The sequence below is a fragment of the Lotus japonicus genome, chromosome 2, assembly GCF_012489685.1.
Source record: "Lotus japonicus ecotype B-129 chromosome 2, LjGifu_v1.2".
In the NCBI taxonomy this organism is placed as follows: domain Eukaryota; kingdom Viridiplantae; phylum Streptophyta; class Magnoliopsida; order Fabales; family Fabaceae; genus Lotus; species Lotus japonicus.
The window spans coordinates 83076003-83097999 of NC_080042.1; the positions used below are offsets into that span (position 1 = coordinate 83076003).

The following is a 21997-nucleotide window of genomic DNA, read 5'->3' on the forward strand; positions in this document are numbered from 1 at the left end:
GTAATAAATTTGTAAAAAAAATGATTTACTTTCCTAGATTACCCTTATTTACTTTCCTATGATTTTCTCTCTCCAAGTTAATACTTCTAAAGTTTATCATATCTTTCATATTAAATATGATGGTGAATTTGGAAAAAAATATTTAATGCTTCCTAGATATTAGAAAGTGACTTATATTTTGTAACAAAATTTTTCAAAAAATGTGACTTATAATAGGGAACGGAGGGAGTAGTATATTTTATAACTCACTTTAACCATGATTCACGAGGACGTTTTTCTTTTTTGAGAGCATGTTCACGAGGACGTTGTTCGTTTAAAAGGAGCATATTTTTTTCCTTTTTTTATGGCACAAAATGATAAATTATTACTTACTTCTGTCAACAGCAATATTATTTTGATTTTTTATGCTGCCTGTCAATGGATTTGCTGTGATAATTTTATCCTGTCATCAATCTAATATTAATTGTTGCCTTTATCTTTTCTTCCCTTTATCTAGATCGTTAGTTGAAAATATGAAATGAAAAATAGCTCTTCAACTTATTACAACAACCATGTACTGATGTACCAAAAAAAACTTATTACAACAACCACACGCTTCGGCGTTTGGTTTGGTTGAATTTAAAATGTTTAAGAAGTTATTGTTGGAAAATTAAATTGTTATGTGTTCACTTTTTGTTTTGTTGGATGGATATGGTTTAAATTGGGTTTAATTTATGGAAAGTGTAAAAACTAAAAAGACAAAGTTAATTATATACAAGACATTGATTTAAAAAAATAAAAAATCATGTGCAAGAGTTTTTATTTTTATTTTTTTTAAAGAACGTACAAGAGTACAAGACACAAACTTGGTTACCTATATTTCGTTTTATTTCTTTTAGAATTGATTCTTGCCAAAGACACAAAATTCCCCTTTGGTTAGTGCTCTAATGGGAGTGAGATTAAAAGTGTTTTTAAGTTCAGTAAAATGATTTCAAACAGATTTAATTTTAAATAAATAATTTGAAAATATATCGGGTGAATAATTTATCTTGAAGTGTAAAATAATTATATTTTAGCCTATATTTTACAAATCTCATATTTATAGTGATTTTTTAATGAAAAATAGGAAAAAATTAATTTGTCAAAAAACATTCTACTCACCACAAACCTTTATACTTACCATATCACAATTCATTTTAGTTGAATGTATTTGCCCAAAAAAGTCCATCTACAATCATGATCTTAATATGTGTTTTTTTTCTTCACGTAAAAAAAATTAAAAGTCACAATACCACACAAGAGAGTCTTGACACAAAGGCGAAATCGTCAAGGAAATGAAAATATTCAAACACATAAGGGTGGTTCATCCCTAGTTGTGCACCAAGTCAATATTTCTTTGATGCTTACCGCGAGTCTATCTTCTATAGTTACACTCATATTATATATGCGTTCACATACTCTATGTCCTGTGTGTATCTGACGCGTATTGTCGTGCCACTTAGGAATATTTACTTCTCTTTTAGACTTTCTTTAAGGAGTTAGTAAAGGTTTGATGGATGAAGTAAAGACAAGTATGATCAAGGTAAGAATGTCAACGAATCGCACATGAAATTTTTTGTCGTTTTACGGGGAAACCTCACGCCCAGCTGTTGGCGGTCCCCTGCAAAGTAAAACCGTCAAAGTATAAAAAGATATCAATGAATTTTCATTAAATCTAGCATAAGCTAGCAGTCTAAACAATGGATCTTTGAATTTAGTTTGGGTGACAGCAATAACCTTATTTCGCTCTTGAGGAATATTTGAAAATGTAATTTGTCTAGCTAGTGTCAACTCAACATAATCATCCCTAGAAAGAACTGATTCTTGCCAAAGACACAAAATTCCCCTTTGGTTAGTGCACTAACGGGAGTGAGATTAAAAGTTTTTTAAGTTAAGAAAAATGATTTCAAATACATTTAATTTTAAATAAATAATTTGAAAATATATCGTGGTGAAATCATTTATGTTTGGGTAATAGTAGTATTCAGTTTTGAAAGTAATAAGATATAATTTCTTTTGAAGTGTAAAATAATTATATTTTATGAATCTCATATTTATAGTGATTTTTTCGACAAATATGAAAATAATAATTTGTCAAAAAACATTCTACTCACCACAAACCTTTAGTGGAATATGCCAAATAACTTACCATATCAAAATTCATTTCAGTTGAATTAATTTGCCCAAAAAAAGTCTGTTAGAGCCTTATACAAAATATGTGTTTTTTTTTTCACATAAGAAAAATAAAAGTCACAGCACAAGAGGGCCCTAACACAAATGCGAAATCATCAAGGAAATGAAAATTTTCAAACACGTAAGGGTGGTTCATCCCTAGTTGTGCACTAAGTCAATACTTATTTGATTCGTACTGCGAGTCTATCTTATAGTTACACTCATGTCATATTATATATGATTTATATGTTATGTGTCCTGCGTGTAGCCGACGCGTATTGTCGGTGCCACTTAGGAATATTTACTTCTCTTTTAGACTTTCCTTAAAGAGCCAGTAAAGGTTTGATGGACGAAGTAAAAACAAGTATGATCAAGGTAAGAATGTCAACGAATCGCACATGAAATTCTTTGTCGTTTTACGGGGAAACCTCACGCCCAGCTGTCGGCGGTCCCCTACAAAGTAAAACTGTCAAAGCATAAAAAGATATCAATTAATTTTCATTAAATCTAGCATAGGCTATCATTCTAAACAATGGATTTTGAATTAGTTCAGGTGACAACAACAACCTTATTTCACTTTTGAGGAATATGCCAAAGAGTAATTGTCTAGCTAGGCCAACTCAAAATATATAGTCACAATCATGTATTATCAGCTAGTAATTATGCACACACAATGAAGATAAACCATGACGCAAGCCAATTTCTAAAACAACTAGAAAATCCTGATATTCAAACCCTAATGAAGATATTTTAATTTTTGTAAAACAAAGAAGATTTAACAATAAAAAACAAAACAAAACAAAAAAACAACTGACCGTGACGTGCCAAACAATCCAGGATAGGAGTGTCACAGGCAAAATCTTCCCCGGGTGAGATTATCAGTTGGCACTAAACCGCCATTTCGGTGCAGAATTCGAACCAAAACAGAAAACAACACAACGAAATTCACTCTGTGAGGTTTTCACTTTCACCGATTAAACGACGACGTAAGAGCAGAAACCCTCGATCGGAGCATTGGCGGTGGTTAGTGTTCGTCGCGGCGGAGCTTGATGGCGGCGATCATAAGGCCTTTGCCGGAGGCTGTAAGAAGCTCAGTGCGTTCCGGCATTTTCTTGTTCGACTTGACGCGAGTCGTGGAGGAACTGGTTTTCAATAGTCTCGATGCTCGTGCTACGAAGGTAACCACCGTAGTCACTTAGAGAGAAAGAAGTGGAAACTGGAAAGTGATTTAGCTTTGAATTGATTATCTATTGTCTTTGTTTCAGGTATCAGTGTTTGTTAATGTTGGGAGCTGCTATTTGAAAGTTGTAGATGATGGTAATTTATCTTTTCATACTCAAAAGTTGAAACTGTGTGGCAATTCCATTTTTGTGGTTTGAACTTGAATGAATGTGTTTGTAGGAGGTGGAATTACTCGGGATGGATTGGAATTGGTGGGAGAAAGATATGGTGTGTATTTCTTCTTTTGATTTTCTACCTTGTTGACTTGTTGTTGCTAGTTGATGCATGTGATGTGCCTGCACACTCTTTTTTTCTTTTTGGGTCATTTTCTGAATGCAGCAGTGTCAGTCGAGGTTTTAAATTACGGTCGTAGTTTCTTAACGGAATTGCTGATAAATGCAATGCTGGTTGATGAGGCCGCAATTGCGATCGCGTGTAGGACTCCAATATCTGTTGCGGCCGCAATTGCGGTATAGGTGATTTTTTTAAAACTGGCTCGGGAAATGTATAGGTGATTAGAGGACCGCTAAAAAAAATCTATGTTGCTTTTTAAGATTTTCCTTCTTACTGGCTTATGGGCTATCACTGATTATAGTCTATTCAATTTTTAATTGCCTTTTCAAATTGTGTCATATATGTAACTCAGTAACTGTAATTTGAGGTAATGTTAGGAAAGCTGTATTAACAGTGCTTGTTGTGCCTTGACACTAAACATATCAATTAATAGAGGAAACTGAAGTGATCAGACCGCTCAAATGGAATCTGTTGCTTTGTGTCGAACTCAACATCTAAATGAATAAAATGAGTAGATTTTATTAGGCTATATTCGTGAAACGTGTTAAGTAAAATGAGATGTTGTTTATATTCCATGAATCTACCTTTGATAATGTGATGTCTGCATATTGTACGAGCAGCAACGTCAAAATTTCTTAATTTGGCTGACCTGAATGCCATTAGTGGAAACTTTGGATTTCGTGGGGAAGCTTTGGCTTCCATTTCTGAAGTCTCTTTGTTGGAAATTGTAACAAGAACCTATGGAAGGCCAAATGGATATCGAAAAGTATTGAAGGTGGGGATAAGTTCCTGTGTTTCATTCTGCTACACACTACTCATATTCAAGGTTTGTTACTTTTCTATATTGTCTGCAGGGGTGCAAGTGTTTATATCTTGGCCTTGATGATGATAGAAAGGAAGTGGGCACGACAGGTAATTATTTTGGTGAATCTGACTGTTGTGTGGCTTTTATTTATCTGTATGACTGGGGATGACTCCTACTAATGCACAGATGACATTCATTTTTCTCTAATTTTACAGGGTTCTTAAATGATAGTATGGGATATAAAGTTTTGGAAATCTTGTTCTCATATACTAATCTTCCCTTTAGTCTTTTGGTTTTCAATTTGAGCTAATTAGCATCTCAAAATGGTCATTCTATGGTTATTATTATCTCATTTTGCTTTCTGTTTCCTTGAGATGTTGATATAGCTTTTTCTTTAGTTAAATCCTCTAGTAGGTATTTCCGTAAATTTGCTGTTTTTCTTGTTTAGTCAATAGAAGAATATTGAGTTTTACATCATTCTTTTGTGGATGGATTATGTTATTCTTCCTCTGTCCATACTTACAAGAATTATCTGGTTTTTATATAGCTAGGATTTTATGGGATTCGTCAACATTCCTCCTCTCCCTCTTTTATGGATTTGGCACTCCTAAAGTGAGGGAGTCACTTTAGAAGGAAAACAGATGAGTTAAACCAAAGAACTATATAGTTTGTTATACATGTACAAGCATATGATCACGAATTCAAATCTTAATCATTAATTTTTCAATCAATGGTTATAACTCCTAACTTTTATCTCTGAAGTGACTCTCTTACTTTAGAGGAGTCAAATCCCTCTATTCTTGCACACAGGAGAATTGCCACCTGAGTTTTGATCTACTACTATAAATCAGTTTTTGTTCTTCTATTCCTATTCCTATCAACTGATTGCCATTGGTAGCTAATTTACACAATTTATAATTTGTCTCCCCCCCCCTCCTCTTGATAATCAATCTTATGCTCTCATAATTTATCTTTCACAACGGGCAATCTATAACTCATTGCATTTATTTGGCTAGAAATTCTTTCTTGAGGATGGCTATTTTTTTTTATCTCATTCATATAACATGATGAATTAATGGCTAATTAAGGCCTTCTATATGTCAGTTGTTGTTCGTGAATTATTTTACAACCAACCGGTTCGGAGGAAATACATGCAATCCAGGTTTCTTTTCTCTTGTCCAACCGTACAAGTGACATATTTTCTGAAACTTAGTTATCTTGTATGGAATTTATGGTTTTGTTTCTAAAATTTTGATTGACTGATGAATTCCATCTCTGAATTGGAAGCCCCAATAAGGTACTGCAATCAATCAAGAAAAGTGCAATGCGGCTTGCCCTTGTGCACTCAAGTATTTCCTTCAATGTTGTTGATATTGAAAGGTAACTTCCTGGCAAAAACAGCAAGTTGCATATTCTTTTTCTCAGTTTAGTAACATTCCTTATACCCTAAATGTAGAGAAGCTGAGCTCTTTTGCACACATTCTGCTTCTTCTCCGCTATCACTTGTAACCAGTGGCTTTGGGTTGGAGGTAACAAGCTCTCTTCATCAGTTAGATGTTGAGAATGATACCATAAAGCTTTCTGGATACGTATCCAGTCCTTGCAATACTTTGCAAATGAAGGTAATTCATATTTCTAATGTAAAATGTGAATCACTTATCTCGTCTTGCACTAAGTTTTGTGTAGATTTTTCTCTGTCCCCATCCCTAACTTTTGGTGTGTTTATTGTTTTGCTTTGCAGGCCTTACAGTATGTCTGTATCCTTGTGACTGTACAACTTTAGATAGTGTAACAATGGCAGAGTGGATGTACTGAGGCTTGAAAAGAACGAAATGTAACATTTTTATTGTTGACCATAACATGATTAGATATCAACTCACAGTTCGTTTGCAAGGGCCCAATTCATAAACTTCTGAGTCAACTGGCTATTAAGTTTGAGAATCTGAAGTCATTGAACACTGATAATGAATTCCAAAACAAAAAGAGAAGTAGGTCTCAACCTTGTCCAGCATATATCTTGAATTTAAGATGCCCCCGGTCTTTGTATGATTTGACCTTTGAGCCATCCAAAACTTATGTTAAATTCAAGGTAATTTAGTTCACTTCTCCTTTCACGACTCATTTTATCTTATCTGGAATTCTGAGTTGCTGCTGCATACTTGTTTGCTTAAGGTCCTTAAATGATATTTGTAGCCTCTAGTCTAGGTTCAGGCTTATATAACACTTCATGTACTCTAGATGGTGTAAATTAACTCCAACAAGGAAAAGTTGTTGGGATTTTAAGTTTTCCACCATGTTAGAAATTCACCATAAATTATTTTATCACAGCCATACGCACTACATAAATTTGATTATCTATTTTATCCCACATTTTAAGGATTGGGTTCCAATATTGAACTTCATTGAGAAGGTCATCAGACAATTCTGGGAGGACAGCATAGCTGGTGGTACACCCTTTCACTGCAGCCTATTGATATGTAGTATAATGAATTACTGGTTTTTAAACTTCTATTGATCTCTGAGATGCTTGCAGGAGATTTCTCCAATCAAGGAACTTACATGGTACAAGAAGATCAACTGGGGAAAGTAGATGCAGCTGTCAAAATTGTTTCAGCAGAAGCAGGTAAAGTTTCCAATTTTGGTGATCATACAATTTCCTTTGCAATAATTAAATTTGATCAACTTTTACCATTTACTTTTGCCTTTCTTTAACTTATGTATTTAAGTTGAAATAAAGTATCTATTTCAGGAACATGTAACTAGGAAAGTAACTGCATAAATGGTTTGTAGGCTAAAGGGGATCATATTGGTTTGGTTTCTCTTTTAACATTTAAAGATTGTTATTGAAATCTTTGATGCAGATACATCAAAATTTGGAAAACAAAATCCTAAGGATTGCCTAGATCTCTTCTTTTCGGCTTCAAACAAGTTAACTGAAGATGACTATCATGAATCCAGCAGTGAAGATGTTAGAACCTCTCTTGATTACTTACAACGAGGGACTTCAGTGTTCAAAGAGCAACAAAGTAAAGGAGACTTTCTTTGTCAGACTGATTATTCCGACAATTTACTGGATGATCCTTATACCAAATGCATGTCCACTATGTTGAGAAAGCGCGACAGTTTGATGAGTGATAACAATCATTTATTGCAAGGAGATTACTTTTTGGATGGCACCTTTCCTGCTGCCGAAAGTTTCTATGACAATGTACCTTTTGACAAACCGAGTTCTTCACGTGGAATCAAATTTAATGAAGTAGAAGTCAGAATGGTTAGTGGATCATTTGAAGGTAATTTAGTTAATGATTTCCGTAGGTTTGGTTCTGGTGTAGAGATTGGTGGGGATTTTCAAAAGCCTTTTCTGAAGAGCTGTACTACGCGAAAAGGCAGTACCCTGCATGAGAAGGCTCTGCTTGTAAACGACGAACATGAACTCCAAACTGATAGCTTTTTTATCAAGAAAAATCTGGAGGAGGATTATCGCAGTGGTAAGGATATGTTCGCTGATCCCTGTCTAGAAGTTGCAAAAAAATTAAAGACATCTAAGGATACTGATTTTCCCTTTAGAGCGTGGTCTGAAGAAAATTGTCTTCCTCCAGTTTCATGCAATTCAGGAACACAAATAAGAAGCTCTGGGTCTGATGATCAGTTGTTAAATTCTGAATGGTTTCCTGTCTGTCTTGATCCTTCATCTCAAGACACTGCATTGGGTGTTCATCATACAACTGATATTGATGATATTGGAGTATCTAGAGACTATAAAAGGATCCGTTGTACAAAACTTTTTTATGACAAAGTAAATGAATGCGACTTCAGCTATATGTCAAGGAATGCAAGCCAACATCACTGTCTATCAAGTTTTGCTAATAACGGATTTAATTTCGATGGTGCTGTTGATCGTGATGACATATTTGACAGATTGGTTGACTGGACTGACTTTGGTGATACATATTTTACAAAAAGGCCAGATATTTTAGATGAGGAGCAGGATTGGCTGTTGCATGAATCAAGTGTTAGAAACTGCAATAGGTCTAGCACTGACAAAGGCAAAAGGGAGCATTTTAGACATACATCTTTGGGAAAGAATCATGAAAGATCTAAAAGAAGCTCTTCAGCTCCTCCATTTCATAGAAGTAAAAGGAGGTTCATCTGCTTACATCAGGCTCCAGAAACAATTGCCAAAAGATCTCCTGGCCGAGCATCCAGCCCTATTTTCAATCATCACGGTTTTTTATTTTCCTCTTTCTTACACCCTGTGCTCTCTTTTTTCTAATGTTCTATTTCCTGTAAAACATATTGGACTGATGCTTTTGAAATCTGCAGAAGCTAGTGATCCTCAACAGTCTCCTGGTGCTCTTCACACAAGCACTGATGATCTTCTATTGCAAGAATTCAAGTACGAAAATATCTTATTGACCTTACATAAACTGCTGGCTTTTTGGGAATAATTTGTCACTGACCCTTGTGGTTTTGCCCTGATTATAGAACTAATGTGAAACAGAGTTCAGAGGTTCTGGGAGATTCAAAGGTCAATGACATTGCAGAGACTGATGGGTTTGAGAGTTTCAGCATTCAAAACAGTGATCCATTAAGGGGTGAGTTCATTGTGTTAGCAAAAATATAGTTGCATTTGTCTGATCTGACAATAGCTTTTTTGAAATACTTAGTTTTGGCTCAGAACCATGTGCAGTATTAGCCAGCCTTGGATTCTTAGTGAGTTGAAAAGAGAATTGTCACTTAGTCGATGGCTTATCCCTGGAGATAGCTTATCTCTTTGTTGTGTAGTAATTATCCTAAAAACAAGGCCAAGAGTTTAAACCTTTATTACTTGTATTTCAGAATTGATCTCTGGGGAAGTGCAAGATTCTGTAGATTACAGGACCAAATGGAGGGACTGCTCACCTCAAATTCCAGTTATGTTGCCGATCTTATGAGGCCTATTATGTTACATATGAGATATTCGTTAGTATGGAGGATGAGTGTTATCTGACTATGACTATGATCTTTGCGCAGAAGGATGATAAACTGGTCGATACTCAAAGTCAACACAACATACTTGACATCTCTTCTGGATTCTTGCATCTTGCTGGAGATTCATTGATTCCTGAAACAATCAGTAAGAAATGCCTAGATGATGCCAAAGTTCTCCATCAGGTGGATAAGAAATTTATTCCAATTGTGGCTGGCAGAACCCTAGCTATTATTGATCAGGTTGTCTATTGCACATTGTTGCTGTTATGCATTTGTATATACTTAACTTGGGAGTGCTCAAGTTATATTGTCCTAGATATGTGCAACTGCACCTTTACACAAGCTTGGGTTCTTGCTAAATGCTCCTTGAAAAATCAATGTTCCTACATGTATATTTATTTGCCACAGCATCCTGCATGTTTGTTTTGTTTTCATTTTGCCCTCCGGGTGCAAAGAACAGTGGTGGTTCGGTGAGCCACGAGAAAGACCCAACCTAAGGTTGGGTAGAGTCTGCAATCCACCATGATAGACAATGTCTTCATTCTTAAGCCTTAGGATTGGAGGATCATATACCGTTATGAAATACAATTGACTACGATGCCACAATTTTTTTTGTATATGCTACAAAGCATAATGGATATTTGCAAGCTAAGGCCCCTCCTGGTTAGCCTTAATGCCACGTGGCATGTCAGTAGATTACAAGTTAACTTGGCTCAAAACACAACACTACATGCACATTCTCCACAACAGTGAGAACCTCTCTTCAGTGAAGTTTGCTGTCGTTGAAAGTGGTTCTTTTTTTACAGCATGCTGCAGATGAAAGAATCAGACTGGAAGAATTGCGTCAAAAGGTTAGCTTGTTCAGAATTCATGTCAGAAAAATTTATCCAGTATGTCTTCAATTAAAACTTTTTAAATATTTAGGTATTATCTGGAGAAGCAAAATCAATAACCTATCTAGATGCTGAACAGGAACTGGTATGCATGCATCTGAGGATCTGGTGTGAATTTCAACTAAGATGTTTTTTGAGTTTTAAAATTCTTACATTGTTTGTATGATGCATGATACAGGTGCTGCCAGAGATTGGTTATCAACTACTTCATAATTACAGTGAACAGATTAAAGATTGGGGCTGGATCTGCAACATCCATGGTCAACATTCTGAATCCTTTAGAAGGTATAACTCTTGCTGTCTTGCAGCAAATACCACCAATGGTGTCAGGCGATAATCAATATTACAGTAGAGCATAGTATCTTGATTCCGAAGATTGTGAAGCAAGATTCCTTATATCTATTTCTAATGCATTCACACCATGCATCTGGGATCATATAAGATTTTTACTTGCCAAGTAAAGTATGTTTTGGGCTCAATTTAAATGATAGAATATTTATTACATCGAACTCATTGAATTTGTTATTCTGGTTTCCTTAATTAATAATTTTGATTGCCTTTGCAGGAATTTGGATATTCTCAACAGACACCAAATGGCCTTCACGCTTATTGCGGTCACTCATCTTTTTCTCCCTTCAATTTTTCTTATCTTGATTGCTGAAATGTTTGTCTTTTCAATTCTGCGTTTCTCATTGTCAGCTTCATTTTAAATCAGTGCTCTATGCCTCACTTTTTTTTTTCATATGATTGATGTTAATATTTTGCAACTACTTGTAGGTACCGTGTATTTTAGGTGCCAATTTAAATGATGTTGATCTTTTAGAATATCTTCAGCAGGTTATAAATCCTGATCAGAGCCCTCTCTTGCTTTTTAAGTTATCTTTATTTATAATTGCTTTTTCATGTTGACCTTCAGCTTGCTGACACTGATGGATCATCAACAATGCCACCCTCCGTTATACGAGTCCTAAATTCAAAAGCATGCCGTGGTATGTGCCTGATCTCATTCACTGGTTACACCAACTTATGCATTATCGATATCCTTCGCTTAATTGTATTAATGCTTGTTTCTGAAGGTGCAATTATGTTTGGGGATTCATTGCTACCGTCAGAATGTTCCCTTATAGTTGAAGAGTTGAGGCTTACGTCACTTTGTTTCCAAGTAAGATATATGTTTTCCATGTTTCAGCATATGATTATGAATAGAAAATCAGCATTCATGACAAATTGAGGAATTTGCTAATGCAGTGTGCTCATGGGCGACCAACAACTGTTCCTCTGGTCAACTTGGAGGCACTACATAATCAGATACCCAAGCTTGGACGGATGAATGATTACTCAAGTGACAAGTGGCATGGATTACAAAGATGCGAAATAAGTTTAGAACGTGCCGCGCGACGTTTATCTTGTGATTAGAGGAAGTTGAGCCTTTGGAAAAAATTGAAGCTGTTAGTATTACATAGTTAGGAAATTAGTATGACAGAATTCATGCTTCACTGTGAATCATTCTTTGTAATTGAGTGTACAGCCCAACATAGTGGAAGTAAAAAATGAGAGCCGTGCCACAGTTGCTTGTACATAGTTACTAATTGTAACGCAATATGACAGTTTTACAATAATGACAAGGATCGAATGAAATAATTTCGTTTACAAAACTTTATGAATAACATCCAATTATCTTTACAATTATCTTTACATTTGTAAAAACAAAATTCAATGTAACAAAAAAAAATCATTTAGTGAGAAAAACCCGCTCTTAGCAGGGAAATCCAGAATGATACGTACACTATCAACGTGGCCCCTATCATGTTTGAATTTGGGCTAAATTTTGGTAACAAAATACCAGCAAAAAATAATGATTACAAAATACCCTGTGAGAGACTGAAATGCACTTGATACAGATTTCATATATCACGCCATTGAAGAAAACACCCCAAACTTCAGATCATATCAAAGGCGTCGAGAATCGGCATAACCATAGATGTTCATCATTCACGGTGCAGGTGCACAAGTTTCTTCTTTACAATCAGTGGCCACACGAAGGGCCTTCCAGACATGGACTAGCATTTTCACCGGTGGTCGGAAGTTCTAGCAAACAAAATCAGAGGTATTTCATTAGTAGGTGAAAAACCTCAAACAGATTACTAGGTGACCATTAAATCTACGTTTTTAGAGTTCAAAAAACAAGTGTTTCCATTGTTCCTATGTATACCATGTACAAAAAGCTTTTAGAAACTGAAAACTAGTGAGACGAAATATAGCTATACCTTGAAAACCAACACGACTTCCGATTCCCCACGAACAATCAAGGACAGAGTCCAGTAACAAGTCACTGGAGTCACACATTCTACAAGAACAGGTTTCAGAATCTTGTCAATGGGAACAAAGCACCGGGTGACCTTTCCACTGTAACAAAGCATTCAAAGACAATAGCGCACACTATAGTTAGTATCAACAGGTAGAATTAAACGTGACACAACAAAGGCCAAGCAAGATAGCTAGTTAAATGAGCTGAAAACATATTCGATATGAACATTTTAACCTCTTTATGTGCAGTTCAACTATCCATCCATGTCAAGCACAATACAAGCTAAGTAAGAACATCAATTTTTTTTCTCAAGCAGGAACAGCCTAAAGGGCACTAAACTATTCCAAGCTCTCCACTCTCCCAATTTTTTCTTTTTAATGAAAATAATCATGGGGTACACAAACCAAAATATACATTCCTATATTAAGCCAATGACTGAATAACCAAGTAACAAAAAGCCTTACCTCACATACTGAGTCTCAAGCTGTACCCCAAAAGCTGGTATAATTATAACAGACTCTGCAAGCAAATTCGAACATCGTGAAAATGACTATAGAAGTCTCAAAAGCAATAGATATACATCTATTTCTCCTAGTTACAGTAAATATAACAAACTTCCATAGTACCACAAGCCCTTTTATTCAGGTCCTCACCTTTCTTAACAGGCTTGGGAAGTAACAACTTGACGAGAAATATGTCAAAAAGCAAGCTGAAATACACAAGACTAATTGATTGTTCCTGTTAATACATAGCAATAATCAAGTAAATTAAAAGAAGGTAAAAGTCACAAGATTTTCAAACTACTCAATTCATCAAAAAAGCAAAAAATGTTGGAAAACATACCTTAAGAACATATAGATAGCAGGCACATGCTAATACAAGAAGTGCTAGGGCATACACAAAAAAATATTTTGCACTACTCCTCAGAACTATATGATGTATATCAGCATATTCAGAAGGATATTTCTGATCATGCTCATAAGTATATCTAGCATTACTTATTGAGAAATTGACCATCCTGAAACAAATCAATAAATAAGTAAATACACAAACAAATAAAATAAACTCATACAGCAAATTGTTCCTTATACTTTCACTCCATGGGAAGAATTTTAAAAAATGTCAATGATTATAATTACAAAATTTACTCAAATTTGGGAATCCCAAATGGCAATCTTCACAAGATAGATAATAATGTAATGTCCTTGGAATGGAAACTAAGATCAGAATGCTTCAAAAACATGATAAAATTAACCCCAAAATCATGAAATAATAATATAACAACGATGAAGAAGGGGAATTGAATGAAATTCATCCAATCCAGTGTTACCCAATTATGCAGAGAAGAGTGTGTGCTGAGTAGAAGAAACACGGGAAGCTGCCGTCGGAGTCTGCTAAACTTAGGGGTTTGTTCCGGTTTACACGAAGAAGAAGCTGTCGTCGTTCCGCCGTCGTGTGCTGGTCGTTCCGCGCCGTTCCTTCACCGTGGTTCCTTCACCATCGTAGGCATGCTAGGTGTGATTCCATTAAGTATTGATCGAAAATTTAATGGCAGGGACTAAAAATAAAATGTCTAATTTTGGGAGGATGTTAAACTAAAAAATAAATTTTCAGTGACGAAAAATAAAAATAATGTATTTTGCAGGGGGTAAAAAATTCATTTAGAGTGTGTTTGGATGGAGGATTGTAAAAATCCAAGGGATTTTAAATGCTAGGGCATCAATTGAATTCCCTTGATTTTCAAATTCCCTTGGATAAGGTGATGCAATTCCCTCAATTGAAAATTCCTTGTTTGGGTAATGTAATTAAATTTCCTTTATCTTATTTTTTTAATCTAATTAATATTATTTGAATAATTATAATAAAAAAACTTAACTTAAAATCAGCCCATAATTTTATAATATGCCCAAACCCCCTGAATTGACTAAAAAATCTGAAATTAGTTGGATCACAACAGTGGCATGATGAAAAGTTGGAAACACTATGTTTTTAACAAGTGCGAACATCAATCCAAACAAACATTCATCGAGATATCACATTTTCTATTATTTAAATTTCAAACTGTGTTTATAACAAGTGCTAACATCAATCCAAATGAAAAATAAATAAAACAAAGTCTCAACAGTGGCATAATGAAAAGTTGGAAACACTACAAATGAGTCCATAAACTATAGCAAATCACGAATCAGTGCATAAAAGCTAAGATGTAATCTTTCTTTCTCTCCATGGGAAGAGCTTTCAAAATCTCCAACTTATTTGGATTTTCTGAAAGCCAATCCACTGCTTTTATCCATTGAGTGGCATTAAGGTCCGGAATGTTCTTTAGCTCATCCATCACATCATGAACCACTTCTTGGACATTTTTCACCCCTTTTCTAGTTGCTTGCACAAATTCACTCATTAAATGAATTTTTTACCCCCTGCAAAATACATTATTTTTATTTTTCGTCACTGAAAATTTATTTTTTAGTTTAACATCCTCCCAAAATTAGACATTTTATTTTTAGTCCCTGCCATTAAATTTTCGATCAATACTTAACGGAATCACACCTAGCATGCCTACGATAGTGAAGGAACCACGGTGAAGGAACGGCGCGGAACGACCAGCACACGACGGCGGAACGACGGCAGCTTCTTCTTCGTGTAGACCGGAACAAACCCCTAAGTTTAGCAAACTCCGACGGCAGCTTCCCGTGTTTCTTCTACTCAGCACACACTCTTCTCTGCATAATTGGGTAACACTGGATTGGATGAATTTCATTCAATTCCCCTTCTTCATCGTTGTTATATTATTATTTCATGATTTTGGGGTTAATTTTATCATGTTTTTGAAGCATTCTGATCTTAGTTTCCATTCCAAGGACATTACACTATTATCTATCTTGTGAAGATTGCCATTTGGGATTCCCAAATTTGAGTAAATTTTGTAATTATAATCATTGACATTTTTTAAAATTCTTCCCATGGAGTGAAAGTATAAGGAACAATTTGCTGTATGAGTTTATTTTATTTGTTTGTGTATTTACTTATTTATTGATTTGTTTCAGGATGGTCAATTTCTCAATAAGTAATGCTAGATATACTTATGAGCATGATCAGAAATATCCTTCTGAATATACATCATATAGTTCTGAGGAGTAGTGCAAAATATTTTTTTGTGTATGCCCTAGCACTTCTTGTATTAGCATGTGCCTGCTATCTATATGTTCTTAAGGTATGTTTTCCAACATTTTTTGCTTTTTTGATGAATTGAGTAGTTTGAAAATCTTGTGACTTTTACCTTCTTTTAATTTACTTGATTATTGCTATGTATTAACATGAACAATCAATTAGTCTTGTGTATTTCAGCTTGCTTTTTGACATATTTCTCGTCAAGTTGTTACTTCCCAAGCCTGTTAAGAAAGGTGAGGACCTGAATAAAAGGGCTTGTGGTACTATGGAAGTTTGTTATATTTACTGTAACTAGGAGAAATAGATGTATATCTATTGCTTTTGAGACTTCTATAGTCATTTTCACAATGTTCGAATTTGCTTGCAGAGTCTGTTATAATTATACCAGCTTTTGGGGTACAGCTTGAGACTCAGTATGTGAGGTAAGGCTTTTTGTTACTTGGTTATTCAGTCATTGGCTTAATATAGGAATGTATATTTTGGTTTGTGTACCCCATGATTATTTTCTTTAAAAAGAAAAAATTGGGAGAGTGGAGAGCTTGGAATAGTTTAGTGCCCTTTAGGCTGTTCCTGCTTGAGAAAAAAAAATTGATGTTCTTACTTAGCTTGTATTGTGTTTGACATGGATGGATAGTTGAACTGCACATAAAGAGGTTAAAATGTTCATATCGAATATGTTTTCAGCTCATTTAACTAGCTATCTTGCTTGGCCTTTGTTGTGTCACGTTTAATTCTGCATGTTGATACTAACTATAGTGTGCGCTATTGTCTTTGAATGCTTTGTTACAGTGGAAAGGTCACCTGGTGCTTTGTTCCCATTGACAAGATTCTGAAACTTGTTCTTGTAGAATGTGTGACTCCAGTGACTTGTTACTGGACTCTGTCCTTGATTGTTCGTGGGGAATCGGAAGTCGTGTTGGTTTTCAAGGTAAAGCTATATTTCGTCTCACTAGTTTTCAGTTTCTAAAAGCTTTTTGTACATGGTATACATAGGAACAATGGAAACACTTGTTTTTTGAACTCTAAAAACGTAGATTTAATGGTCACCTAGTAATCTGTTTGAGGTTTTTCACCTACTAATGAAATACCTCTGATTTTGTTTGCTAGAACTTACGACCACCGGTGAAAATGCTAGTCCATGTCTGGAAGGCCCTTCGTGTGGCAACTGATTGTAAAGAAGAAACTTGTGCACCTGCACCGTGAATGATGAACATCTATGGTTATGCCGATTCTCGACGCCTTTGATATGATCTGAAGTTTGGGGTGTTTTCTTCAATGGCGTGATATATGAAATCTGTATCAAGTGCATTTCAGTCTCTCACAGGGTATTTTGTAATCATTATTTTTTGCTGGTATTTTGTTACCAAAATTTAGCCCAAATTCAAACATGATAGGGGCCACGTTGATAGTGTACGTATCATTCTGGATTTCCCTGCTAAGAGCGGGTTTTTCTCACTGAATGATTTACACATGAATCTCCTGCCGAGCCTTCCCAACCAGGTAACACGTAAATAAACTTTAAATTTGGACCACAAACCCCTAACACATTCGTAGAGATGTCACCCTTTCTATTACGGTATCTAGGTTTATATTCTGCTGCCACTGTTATTGGAATATGTGTCCCATCAAGTGCTCCAATCGAATTCTAAAAAAGTTTAAAAATCATAAATAAGTTGTAATTACTAGAAATCTCATATAATTACTCAAGCTTATGATAAGTTTACCTGAAACCATCTCCATTTGTATGCCTCAGATCCCTCTAGATTATTATGGTCTTGAAACTTCAAATATTCCCCACTCACTTTCATTACAGCTCGTAGGACATTGTTGAATTGCCTACTTATTGTTTCTTTGGATCTATAATAGGTAAAGTGCACTACTCTATACTTTAGGTTGTGAGCAAGGATATGCAAAAAAACATTGCCACTGCTTCAATCGTTGGGACATTTCTTGTCCTTACCAACTGTCCTTTATCTTGTAAAATTCCAAAGTTTAAAAAATGCCCTTTTACTGACTCTTAACTGTTCAATGCAATCACTTTCGGTTCCTCTAAACAGACGATTAAGGAAATTGCTTCTCTCCAATTCCCAATTTCGGGACGGTTCCTTAACAAAATGCATCTCAGGATACCAAGCTACTACACCTAAAAGCATAGCAATGACACTAGCAACAATGAATGCTATTTGCTCCTGCAATTTTGCCTCTTCTTCTTCATTTCTTTTACGTTTTCGTAAAAGAACTGAAGTGTCAACTACTCTAAGATCCATTTGTTAACTAAAAAAAATATAATAAAACATCAATATTGCATGACACTATAAAGAAAATAGGAAGTAAGAGAAGCTAACTCAATCAGATTCAAAATCAGCTAGTTTAAACATAAAAATGGATAAGATGTGATTAAAAAGGACAAGGGATGTGTACAAGCTCACTAAGAAAATGAGAAGAGTCAAGTTAAAACATTCTCTAAATAGTAGCGTGGAGCTTTCAGTTAGATTCATTAAAATAAAAAAAAAATAAAGACTAAGTAAGCATTGAGTTTTTTCCTCTTGTCTTAGTTTTCCATTATGGATGAGTGATTTCTAACATGTTTCAATAAATTTCTCTTTTCTCATAGACAATATGGAAGCTACTCATGAAAAAGCTTTCCCCCTCATCCATTGACCAAATGAAATAAACATATATATGTGTTTGGTTTTATGATGAAATGTTCTAAAATCAATTCAGACTATAAGCTGCAATTCTTATCTCTGTGCAGATTATAAAACTAAACTTGAACATAGTAGCAGAGTTGATGGACCCCTTTTCCAAGCCATTCCCCAACCGCGCTGTGCTTGCATCAGAGCCCATGCAGTAGAATATAAAAACTAGATTTTTATGGTTTATTTTAAGGAAGTAGCTTAGAGATTCTTCACATGGATTTTTTTATAATTTTCAAAGGTTTAAGTTTGACTTAGGATAACATTTGCAAGCAAGTTGTGTGTCCAATGAATTGGGTATGTTACAGTTGGGTGATTTATGAAGGGCTTTAGGCTGAAGTAAATTTAGAAATAAAAAAGAAAATTAATTCGGTTGTTTGACGGTAGATGTTTCCGCTCCTACAAAGGGCTCAATATTAGGTAGTTCTAGAGAGCAAGACAATATAGCAGCAGCAATGAACGTCTGAAGTGTAGTGAAAAGTTCTTTCTATCCTAATATGTCCATGGTTGTTTTGAAATAAAACTCACTACAAATATTAAAATCACAGGCTTGACTATAAGATGAAATGAATAACTTTACCTTCTTCTTTCTGCACTTCTTGGCAGAAGCAGAGTTGCTAGTGTATCCACTTATAGCAGTAGCCTGAAATATTTTTCCGATCATCAAGGATTAGCAAAAAACAGTGACAATAAACACAAATCAAATCACTGTCATGACAACTTGAATAATGCTTGAGGAATGCAATGCACCTTATTATATATAACACACATCATGCTATTGCTACTTGCTATAAAAATACTCTTTATTCATCAAACTCCTTCTCTGCATAATGGGTTTTTGTCCCTTTGTTTCTCCCCAAAACCATCCTAATCTAGAAATACACCTACAAAAGCATACCATCACCATGGAAGGACCAAAGAAATTCCAAAAGGGTGGTTGGAAATCAAGGTGGGTCAAGGCCAAGAGCAACAGAGGATTAAAGTACCTTTGATTTACACATGAATTGAGGCCTAGCTAGTCAATTTTCAGATTCAGTTTGAGCAATTCTTATGTAACTCTAATTATTGTTTTGGTAAAAAAATAGAAACTATTGCCTTCCTCACCTAGTTCATCTGCTTCTGAACCAGGCACAAAATGGAGAAAAAAAAAATCACAAACCCAGTACTAGCATCAACGAACAGTGGCGGATCCAGGACCCCGGGTCAGGGGGTTCAAATTTTTCAAATGAGCAAATCGATAAAAATATACATAAAAACAACTGTAATATGTTTATACATCAGAAATTATACAAGAACATAAACACAGAAAGTGAAATTAAATTAATCAATCCCACTACAATAGACCATAACAAAAACACAGAAAGATAATGTGGAATTTATTTGTGCTTTTAAGAGGATTGTGTTGTAGTTTGCTTTTGCATAACCCAGTTTGGTAGTATTCCATTTCTTAGACATAGCACTATATGTGGCTGCTATCATATTCTATAACACTGATATGAAGTTTTTGATTCTTTGTTATCATGAAGTATTTCAAACTATTGCATATTTGCACAACACAACAAGGATTAACCGACACTAGGGGGATTTACCTTCTTTAGCTCTTCAAAAGTAAGAATTGATATAGATTGCATAGTGTCATATTAACAATGATAAAGATTTCTCCTCCACTTAGCCTATTATTGTGTCTAGTAGATTCTCCATGCATTATGCTATCAATGAAGTTAAAATTCACAACCCAACACAATATTTTCTTTTAGAAAAGAGAAATTCATTGATAAGGAATAAGCCTCGGGAAAACAAACTCTCCCAAGTAAGATAAAAGGTTCAAAGCAACATAATAATAAAGCTACAGCAATGAATAAAACTACAGCACTAATCAAAACAAGGAAAAAAAAAAAACTAGAGCACTTGAACAAAAGAGAAGAAAAAAACGAAACAACAGCATAACAAGTCCTCACGGTACTCTTTCCTCAGGTTCCACGACTCCACAGCCAAATTAGCTCAAGGCAAACAAACACCCTTCCTTCTCAAGAGACAGCAAACAACATTAATGAAGACAATCAAAGAGACCTGTAACAGCAAGCCTTCTGCAGCATAACATTAGACATGCCCAACATTCCCCAACTAGACACATCATCTACTAGATCAGACTTGCACAATCATTTACTTCTAACATATAGTGGTCAATTAAGTTCAGTACCTTCAAAGAATAACATACAAGGGTAACAAGGCTATTTTTTCTTTCTGGTGGACTTCATTTTTTTTTGTACGCCTACAAGGTGGTTCAAAAAAAATGAAAAGGACCAAAAATACCAGTAGATATCTGATTCAGATTTCTGAACTACATAACTACTCTGACAGTATAACACCAACTCACGTGTAAACTAGAACTGAGAAGTTTATATTATGAAGGCCATTTGCTAAGCTAGAAAGTGACAAGAACACAGAACATGAATGGCCTTAAGAACAGCATAGACAAAGTGATAATCAGGTTGAACCAGAGCTTGGATTAACCTCGAAAAACCTTGATAAAACCCAATCAACCCATTCTATAAGACCACTGATCACCTTCATAGCTCATATGATAATCAGGTTGAACCAGAGCTTGGATTAACAACTAACAAGCCAATCATAATTTGAAAACTTGAAATTCCTATTTCTTGCATCATTTGAATGAAATTATGACATTTGAGGAAATCAATTTAGGGAAATCAAGTTTGAGAAAGGAGAAGAGAAAGACAAGAAATCAATTTAGGGAAATCAAGCTTGAGAAAGGAGAAGAGAAAGGAAATCAATTTTGTCATTTAGGGTTAGGAAAATCAGCCATACCTGTAGAACCGCAGAGCCAGAGGCACGGCTGGACAGTGGTGGTGCGGCGGCCGGCGTGGTGGTGGCCGGTGGTGGTGCACGTTGATGGGTGAGAGTGCTTGTGGAGTTGTGGTGTATCGTGAGAGACTGAGAGAAATCAGAGAATGAGAGTGAAGAGCGTGAGAGAGATCTGACGTGATGAGTGCGTGAGAGAGGAGTTGGGGTCTAGGGTGCAAATTAGAATTCTCAGGGGGTTCAAAAAATAAATACTACAGGGGGGTAAGTAGGAATTTTTTTTTTCAGGGGGTTCAACTGAACCCCGAGTTGAACCCCCTGGGCTGGCTGTGGGTCCGCCCCTGTCAACGAACAAAACTCAAGACAAGAACAAAACAGATATTTTCAACTCCAAAAACAAAATCAAATCGAAAAAACAACAACAACCACAACAACAATACTGCAAAATTTGTGAAAGAATCAAGAGATTTTACCTGAATCAAGAGGGAAGAAAGAGCCACTCCATGAATCGGGAGAGCAAGAACGAGAGAGCGAGATTGCAGAGAGAGTGAGATCGGGATTTGCAGAGAGAGTGAGATCAGGAGAGCGAGAACGAGAGAACGAGATCGCGAGAGGGTGAGATCGG

General features: G+C 35.5%; 3 protein-coding genes across 10 annotated transcripts; 2 read left to right on the forward strand and 1 right to left on the reverse strand.

The window, feature by feature from the left end:
• Positions 1 to 3024: 3024 nt before the first annotated feature.
• LOC130740353 (DNA mismatch repair protein MLH3) lies at positions 3025 to 12029 on the forward strand. Of its 7 annotated transcripts, none has more exons than XR_009020108.1 (25): positions 3025 to 3368; positions 3456 to 3507; positions 3592 to 3639; positions 4326 to 4480; positions 4560 to 4617; positions 5615 to 5672; positions 5798 to 5890; positions 5967 to 6132; positions 6252 to 6267; positions 6379 to 6599; positions 6888 to 6957; positions 7044 to 7133; positions 7372 to 8736; positions 8834 to 8906; positions 8996 to 9105; positions 9350 to 9423; positions 9524 to 9721; positions 10288 to 10332; positions 10406 to 10459; positions 10553 to 10659; positions 10940 to 10988; positions 11152 to 11207; positions 11291 to 11363; positions 11451 to 11536; positions 11623 to 11677. XR_009020108.1 is itself a non-coding variant. In XM_057592931.1 (25 exons), exons 1-25 carry the CDS (start codon positions 3240 to 3242, stop codon positions 11788 to 11790), a joined length of 3615 nt encoding a protein of 1204 aa, XP_057448914.1. In that variant the 5' UTR covers positions 3033 to 3239; the 3' UTR covers positions 11791 to 12029. The 7 variants fall into 7 exon arrangements, 5 of the variants coding, with proteins under 5 accessions (XP_057448917.1, XP_057448916.1, XP_057448914.1 ...); XM_057592931.1 differs by having other exon boundaries at positions 3033 to 3368; positions 6888 to 6954; positions 11152 to 11211; positions 11623 to 12029; XM_057592930.1 differs by having other exon boundaries at positions 3034 to 3368; positions 11152 to 11211; positions 11623 to 12029.
• On the reverse strand, positions 12008 to 21577 carry LOC130740355 (uncharacterized). 2 transcript variants are annotated; one of them, XM_057592937.1, is made up of 7 exons: positions 21379 to 21577; positions 19130 to 19192; positions 13526 to 13700; positions 13336 to 13420; positions 13147 to 13201; positions 12642 to 12780; positions 12008 to 12462 (listed from the first exon to the last, which is right to left on the reverse strand). In XM_057592937.1, exons 3-7 carry the CDS (start codon positions 13697 to 13699, stop codon positions 12367 to 12369), a joined length of 549 nt encoding a protein of 182 aa, XP_057448920.1. In that variant the 5' UTR covers position 13700; positions 19130 to 19192; positions 21379 to 21577; the 3' UTR covers positions 12008 to 12366. The 2 variants fall into 2 exon arrangements, with proteins under 2 accessions (XP_057448920.1, XP_057448921.1); XM_057592938.1 differs by lacking the exons at positions 19130 to 19192; positions 21379 to 21577 and adding an exon at positions 14013 to 14156.
• LOC130737136 (uncharacterized) lies at positions 15886 to 17301 on the forward strand. The gene is made up of 5 exons (XM_057588904.1): positions 15886 to 15896; positions 16016 to 16086; positions 16221 to 16275; positions 16643 to 16781; positions 16961 to 17301. The coding sequence occupies exons 1-5, from the start codon at positions 15886 to 15888 to the stop codon at positions 17054 to 17056; spliced, it is 372 nt and encodes a 123-aa protein (XP_057444887.1). The 3' UTR covers positions 17057 to 17301.
• Positions 21578 to 21997: the final 420 nt, after the last annotated feature.

Coding starts and splice junctions, on each gene's coding strand:
- LOC130740353 (XM_057592930.1), top strand. CDS start 3,240: ATGGCGGCGATCATAAGGCCTTTGCCGGAGGCTGTAAGAAGCTCAGTG. Junction 4,618..5,614: donor AAAGGAAGTGGGCACGACAG/GTAATTATTTTG, acceptor TCTATATGTCAG/TTGTTGTTCGTGAATTATTT. Junction 9,424..9,523: donor ACTGCTCACCTCAAATTCCA/GTTATGTTGCCG, acceptor ATCTTTGCGCAG/AAGGATGATAAACTGGTCGA.
- LOC130740355 (XM_057592937.1), bottom strand. CDS start 13,699: ATGGTCAATTTCTCAATAAGTAATGCTAGATATACTTATGAGCATGAT. Junction 13,202..13,335: donor TCCCAAGCCTGTTAAGAAAG/GTGAGGACCTGA, acceptor ATTTGCTTGCAG/AGTCTGTTATAATTATACCA. Junction 12,463..12,641: donor AAGTCGTGTTGGTTTTCAAG/GTATAGCTATAT, acceptor TTTGTTTGCTAG/AACTTCCGACCACCGGTGAA.
- LOC130737136 (XM_057588904.1), top strand. Junction 16,276..16,642: donor CTTGAGACTCAGTATGTGAG/GTAAGGCTTTTT, acceptor GCTTTGTTACAG/TGGAAAGGTCACCTGGTGCT. Junction 16,782..16,960: donor AAGTCGTGTTGGTTTTCAAG/GTAAAGCTATAT, acceptor TTTGTTTGCTAG/AACTTACGACCACCGGTGAA.